The 6,965-nt window shown below is 39.7% G+C and overlaps 1 protein-coding gene across 2 annotated transcripts; it reads left to right on the top strand.

Moving 5' to 3' along the window:
• Positions 1-1,494: 1,494 nt before the first annotated feature.
• On the top strand, positions 1,495-4,595 carry LOC123425424 (UPF0481 protein At3g47200-like). Of its 2 annotated transcripts, none has more exons than XM_045109133.1 (2): positions 1,495-1,702; positions 2,812-4,595. In XM_045109133.1, the coding sequence occupies exon 2, from the start codon at positions 2,831-2,833 to the stop codon at positions 4,508-4,510; it is 1,680 nt and encodes a 559-aa protein (XP_044965068.1). In that variant the 5' UTR covers positions 1,495-1,702; positions 2,812-2,830; the 3' UTR covers positions 4,511-4,595. The 2 variants fall into 2 exon arrangements, with proteins under 2 accessions (XP_044965068.1, XP_044965060.1); XM_045109125.1 differs by having other exon boundaries at positions 2,809-4,595.
• Positions 4,596-6,965: the final 2,370 nt, after the last annotated feature.

Genomic DNA, 6,965 nt, shown 5'->3' with positions numbered 1-6,965 from the left:
ACTTTGCAAGAACTACACGTCCCACACGAGCAAAATTTCTTCCCATCCATGGTTGGAGCTTTGCAGACCAACTTCGGGGTAAATTTGCACATCTTCTTGTGCTCCCATTTTGGTTATTTGTACCCTTTTCATTATTTGTGCTTAGTGTAGTTCAAGGTGTTTAACTCATACTTGTGTGCTAGAGTTACCTTGCCATATAAGTTGACGCATTTAGTTGCATCTTAGTGAACCTATATTTATGCACTAACCTAAAATCACCGAAACCATGAAATTTATAGTACCCTATTCAATCCCTCTAGTCGACATCTTTGGTCATTCAGATAGTCGGATAGATTGGTGACATTACTCATGCACTACATGTGCAAGAAATTTTGAAATCCTCCATTTGAGCTAGTCTTGGATCAGGTTTAGCCGTTTAGGTAAGCAACATCCTGGCTCAGCTTGCAACGGTGTTAGACTGAGTCGAGAGAATAGTCTGCCAAGACCACGTATAGTTCTTTCTTTGTTGGTCAGGTTGATCATCGCTCTCACCGTATCAAAATCTTTACATGACTTTCTGTAGCAAAGAAATGTTGAACTGCTGAGCGTGTTGCTGAGGTGTACCTCATCTTGATGCTTGCCCTCTCTGCAATCAAGAAGACGAATACATCTCCCATCTGCTAGTGTGATGCCCGTTGCCAACGAAGTCTTCTTGTTCATGGTGTCAAAATTCATTTTGCCTGTTGTTGCAAGAACATGGACAAGATGAAAGGAATTCAGTTGTTCATCCGGCTCTCTCTGTAGAATTTGAAGAGCGCACAATGCGACTACATTTCATGGTTGTGGTAGATTACAGTATGTGCTGAGGCGAAACGTTGAAAATTGGCCAAGCCTAAGGCCTTGTACAATGCAAGATGCTTAGCGAGGTGCTTAGTAAAATAAACCAAGTTTTTCTTAAGCATCCGTGCTTATCTCTGCAACAGGGGTGCCTAATTAAGCATCTGCCTTCTTTCAACAGGGGTGCCTAATTATCCATGCTTTTCTAAGCACCAGGCACTGTACAAGGCCTAAAGAATTTAAGCAGGCTATCTCACAACAATTGCTCTCCTGAATTCGGCGACGACAACTGAACCGCGGCCATGTGATTTTGGGATAAGTGGACATATCATTTTTTTTCTCCAATAAAGGTGCTAAAAACAAGTCCTGAATTCATAATCATGACATTGATAAAGAAGTACTTCTTCCTCTTCTTTTTGTTCTTGGCTTTGTATCTGATGCATTTTGGCTGTTCTGCTGTTCACCGTTGTGTACTTTATGCCTTGGTGATGCTTGTTCAAAAGAAAAGGGTACAAATTCAAAAGGTCTGCAGAGTATATGCAAAGAAAGTATGGAACAATAACCTTCCAGCCGACCCCCTTACCCCTCCATATGTCCGACACCCCTCAAACTTAACCTATATGTGGAGCGGATTTGGGTCCGCCCGACCGCGTCTGTCACGTTGGATCCAACAGGCCGGACCCATCCCAAATCTCTCCAATCGTCCCAGCCCTCGCATGTGACCTGCCCTCTTCTTGACACTTCTTTCCTCGTCTGCGTCGCCCCTTGCCTAACTCCATTGTCATCCCCACCCTAGCTCCACCGTCGTCCCCAACCTGCAGTGGCGCCACCAGCAGCCCCCGTCCCTCCGGATGTCCTTGCCGCTCCGGGTACGGTCGTCGCCCAGGTATGTCCTACTCCGCCGGACATATACCTTGCCGCCATGTGTTTGACAAAATGTCCCAAAGTCACTTCTTTAGCTATTTATGCAATGCGTTCTATAAAAATCCCTCCCAAAGTTATACCATGAGCAGCGAAAGCAGATCACAAAAGCAGCAATGTGGATACTGTCGTCCCCTGGTTTTTGTATCACTCCTGTGGTCGCCATGTCCACAGGCTAGCGCCAGGCTGCAGATCACCATTGAGGGCCTTCCCAATTCTCAAGCCCGTGTACCAGTGTACAAAACCATCAGTGGTGTCACCACATGGGTGGTATCACGCTGGCCACTTTGAGGAACTTCGTCGAGCTACGCCACTGCTTCCCAAACAGGAGGGGGGAGGGGGACGTTGCCATGGTGCCACAAGATGCATCACTTTATCTAGGGGTTGCTGCACTAATGTAGGATGTGTTGTTAGAGTGGAGGCCGTTTGAATCTGGGAGCAATTCACGTGCTGGTTTGTGACAACAAAAAACTAGGCTAAGCTTGGATTAGTCTTATGTTCTTCATATGCTTGATTATATACTCTCGACACTGTTGTTTACATTGTTTATTCATTCTCTAGCCTACACACGATGCTATCTTTGTACAAATACTCCTTCCGTTCCAGAATATAAGGTGTATTGATTTCCCTGCACGTCAACCATTTGAATGTTTGACCAAGATTATAGAATAAAATAACAACATATGCAATGCCCAATAGATAAAATATGAAACTACTTTTCATGATGAATCAAGTGATATAAATTTAGTTTTGTGGATATTCATTTTTTTCTTAAAAAAGGGTCAAATTTGCACTTGTTTGACTTTTGAAAAACAAATACACCTTAATAAAGGAACGGAGGGAGTATCTCCTGCCAGCATACTGATCTGATAAGATTAATGGATTTGACAGCAATATTTTCCTTAAAACTACCTTTTCTCATATAACAGAGTGTTCATAGGTAGATTGCACTATTGATTTTGCTAATCTATGCCTATTATCGAGCACTAATCTCTGCATTTTATTCTTACGTTCCTGCCTATTGTCGTAGGTCATAACTGATGCTCATTGTCTTTGCACGTGACTATGCAGCAGCATTTGGAAGATATAAGAAATGACAGAAGTTGAAGACATTATGTCAGATATCGAGATAGAGGAACTAGGTAATTCGATGAAAGGTGCATTGACGAAAAATTTATTGTTGGATATCGTTTATGACAGCGCATTTGAGTTCTGTTTGATTCCAAGAATACATGAGCACATCCGAGTGATTGATAGATATTCTTATGAACCAATAATAGTGTCAATTGGTCCCTATCACGATGGATCTCCAGCACTTTCTTTTATGGAGAGAGAAAAATGGAACTGCTTGGACTACTTACTTAAGTTGAATTGTGAGAAGGGTCTGAAAGATTACTTGACCATTGTCAACGGACTAGAGAAACGAGCAAGAATGTGCTATTCTGGAGATGTCAAAATGAACAAGAGGAAGTTGTTGCAGACTCTCTTGCTCGGTGGATGTTTTGTGCTTGTTTCATTAGTGGGATTAAATGAGCTTATTAGTGGGGACCAGAGTGGTTTGTCTAGTTCACCACATACCAGAATACTTGAGGAAGATCTGAGTTCTGGACTGCACAATGTAACGGCGAGAAATGAGGGTGAACAAATGAACATGAGAACGCAGAATGCCATGAAGGGCACTGTAGTGGAACAACAGTCTGTCAATTCCAAGCATTCTGGGGTAGAAAATTTAGTGCTTGAGATCGAATTATGCTCAGAAACTAGTGGTCATCAGACAGGACAATGTCTATATCAGGATAATGCTCAGCTGATTGGACAGTGGTATGATGTCTTTGTTACACATGACCTACTCCTGCTGGAGAACCAAATTCCCTTTTTCATAGTCGAGGGAATATACGAGGTACTGACTTCGAACAAGATGGTACCAACAACTACGTGTAAATCAAGTGTTGCTCAATATATGGAAAAGTATGTATCATTCTATCCAACAGCAATACGTGAGTCCAATCGCCCAAAAGATTTTGATCATTTGTTACACTTGTGCCATATGTACTTCAGACACAGTTCTAACCAGGATGAGCATGATGATCTATCAACGCGACACTACATTCATCAGTTCCTTCAGCTGGGACGGGATTATCTCAGCAATTTAGGTTTGTCGCGCAATGTCCATTTAGGTTTGTCGCATGATGGCCATTTCCCAAATCGATGGCGGAGAGCAACACAGTATCATGAAGCTGGGATCGAGTTTAGTAGAAGAACACAATCTGAGCGTAATCCTCATTCTCTCCTGGATATCAAGCTCAGGGGCGGTGTTCTGGAAATTCCATTCCTGTTTGTGGATGAAGAATCCATAGTCCGTTTCAGGAACTTCATAGCACTGGAGCAAACATCTCCGCAAGTCGGAAATGATGTTACTGCTTACATTATTTTCATGGCCAAGCTGATGAGCATGCCCGATGATGTAGCACTGCTGGCCCGAAAGGGGGTCATCGCCCATCATATGCGTACTGATAAAGAAGTATCACAGCTCTTTACCAGGCTGACGAAAGGTGTTGTCTTCGATTTCTACGGGAACTATTACCTCAATCCCCTGTGTATTGCCCTGGAGGCATATTATCAAAACCGTCTGCACAGGTGGGTTGCCTGGCTGAGGCACAACCATTTGAGCAATCCATGGTTGGTGGTCGCAGCATTGGCTGGTGTTATTGTGCTTTTTTGCACCATTGCACAGACTGTCCTTACTGTTGAGTCGTACGTTAATCCCAAGTAAGCAGCTGAGTGTAAATTGACTGTGGGATTCAGATTTATGTATGTCCACTTTATTAGTCCCAAAGAAAATAAACTATCTCCATCTATGTGTACCATCTGCCATTTATGTCATCTATCAAGCATGCCTGAGTGTGCTCAATAACCGTGATGATTTGCAATTATGCTATTGATATGATTTTATTCTAGGGTATTTGTGATTTTTTATTACTCCCCCTTTCCAAACTATAATATGTATTAATTTTTTCAGAAGTTAAACATGTCTATGTCTGACCAAGTTTATACAAAAATATCAACATTTACAATACCAAATAAATAAAATATGAGGATATATTTCATGATGGATCTAATGCTAATTTGGGATATTAATTTTTTCTTCTAAAAACTTGGTCAAACATAGAAAAGTTTGACTTTGAAAAAAACTTATATTTTAGAATAAGGGGAATACTTTCGTTGATATGATAGATGATAATCTTTTATTACTTTTAACAAAGCCATCATAGATCTATCTAATCATATGGTCATGTATGTTATGCGCCATAATTTGTCCATTATTATCTCTAGTGCCTTTTATAAGACTGAGGCTCGCATGATTCATAAATATTTAATTCTCTTCTGCTAAATTGATGTTACTGTAACAAAGCCACCATAGATCTATCTAATCATATGGTCATGTATGTTATGCGCCATAATTTGTCCATTATTATCTCTAGTGCCTTTTATAAGACTGAGGCTCGCATGATTCATAAATATTTAATTCTCTTCTGCTAAATTGATGTGTGAGTTTCTTGTTTTTGTTTTTTTCCTGATTACCGCGGGAATATCTAATTTGCTTTCGCCTGGGTTAACATGATCTCGTGTTCGTATGTTGTATATAAGTAAGCATGATCAGTGCGCATCTTCATGTTGTATGGAATGGAAGGTATCTCTAACATAAAATTTGCCCCTTCCGGAAAATTTATATTTTATCACTTTTTGAAAGAAGTGCATGTTCATCATATGTCATGTCTTCATAACTTTCTCCTTAATTGGATTGGAAGAACTTATGTGTTTTGTACTTTTCCTTGTACGATCAAAGTCAATATATAATATTATATATGCAATGTTATTCGCCACACAAGTCACCGATTCATGCAGATTATTTGTTGCAATGGTGGTATGTAATGACAGCCTGGGCCACCTGTAGGCCTCATTCACCTTTCTCCATTTTATTTGGAGGTATCCATTTGATGTCTAATATGTGCATTTACACAGAATCTTATGCCATCCTTCTTTGTTTAGTTTATTTCCCAAACAAACTTCGATGGACCATTACAATTTATTTTGCACATTTGATTCACACCTTTTTTTATAGATGTGCGCAATTTGTTATAGTTTTCAGCAGCACATCTCCAGACAACCATTGCATAGATCATTTGTTTTCAGATTGTACAAATTATCGCAGTTACGTAAATGTCATGAACTCCTGAAGAATATGCCAAAGATCATGAGTGCTGGGTACCTAGTTTTGGCGACTCGCAATCTTCTAAGTGAGAGCTCAACAATAATTCTCACATGATGCTTTCTACCGTGGTTCTCTGGGACTATAGGGAGAAGAGGGTTAATCGTGACAAAATTATGTAACATGATCTCAAGCAAAATTACCAGTTTATCTTCTAAACCAAGTATTCGGTATTTCCATGTATATTCTGACCGCGACATCTTGTCTAAGAGGCATCATATTAATTTTGAATCTTAGAACGAAATGTTACAAATGGTGGTGTATTTTCAGTGTATTTGTGAAAGATTAGCAGACTGTTATGGTCTGTTTTGGTTTTGCAGTTTAAAGCACTATTTTATTGTAGATGAACACCTTTGGTCTGTTGGATATATTGTGGTTGTTCTTTCATATATTGTAGTTGTTCTTCAATATATTGTGGTTTTTGCTTGCGGAGTTATATAACAATCCAAAAAGAACAGGGTTTTGCCAGACAACTCATACAACAATCTAACACTGCAGCAGCCAAAAATAATTGGACAGTAGGTTCTCCGGGATTTTGCACACAAGTGATTCCTTGTACATTTAATCATGATTCATGATCTACTTTCTCAGAATCTGCAGATGAAAATAACGAGGCCATAATATGGTTGTTAAATATCGAAGTATTCAAACAAAGATGTATGCCTATTAGTAGTATTTGTCATGAATCTGTGAGTCAGTTTTTGGTGAATAATAATTTTGAGTTTTGGAACTCTGTTTGTTGCTTTATAGAATGTGCAATGAATATTCCGGTCAAAACATGAGCAGCTGATGGAATTTCTTCTTAGTACAAATTGGTATAAATGAACTAATCAAAATTAACCTTTTTACACTTAGCCCATCATATGATTAGCACCTAGAGAAACTTCATTTTCTAACGGACAATCCAGTGATACATAATACATGCAATGGTGGACAATTTCGAGAGAGTTATTATATA

Source organism: Hordeum vulgare, chromosome 1H, assembly GCF_904849725.1.
Source record: "Hordeum vulgare subsp. vulgare chromosome 1H, MorexV3_pseudomolecules_assembly, whole genome shotgun sequence".
NCBI classification, from domain to species: Eukaryota; Viridiplantae; Streptophyta; class Magnoliopsida; order Poales; family Poaceae; genus Hordeum; species Hordeum vulgare.
The sequence above is the reverse complement of the archived record's forward strand: the minus strand, read 5'-3'. Positions and strand labels throughout refer to the sequence as shown.

Excerpts from the sequence above, each read along its gene's own strand:
- LOC123425424 (XM_045109133.1), top strand. The coding sequence starts at position 2,831 with ATGACAGAAGTTGAAGACATTATGTCAGATATCGAGATAGAGGAACTA.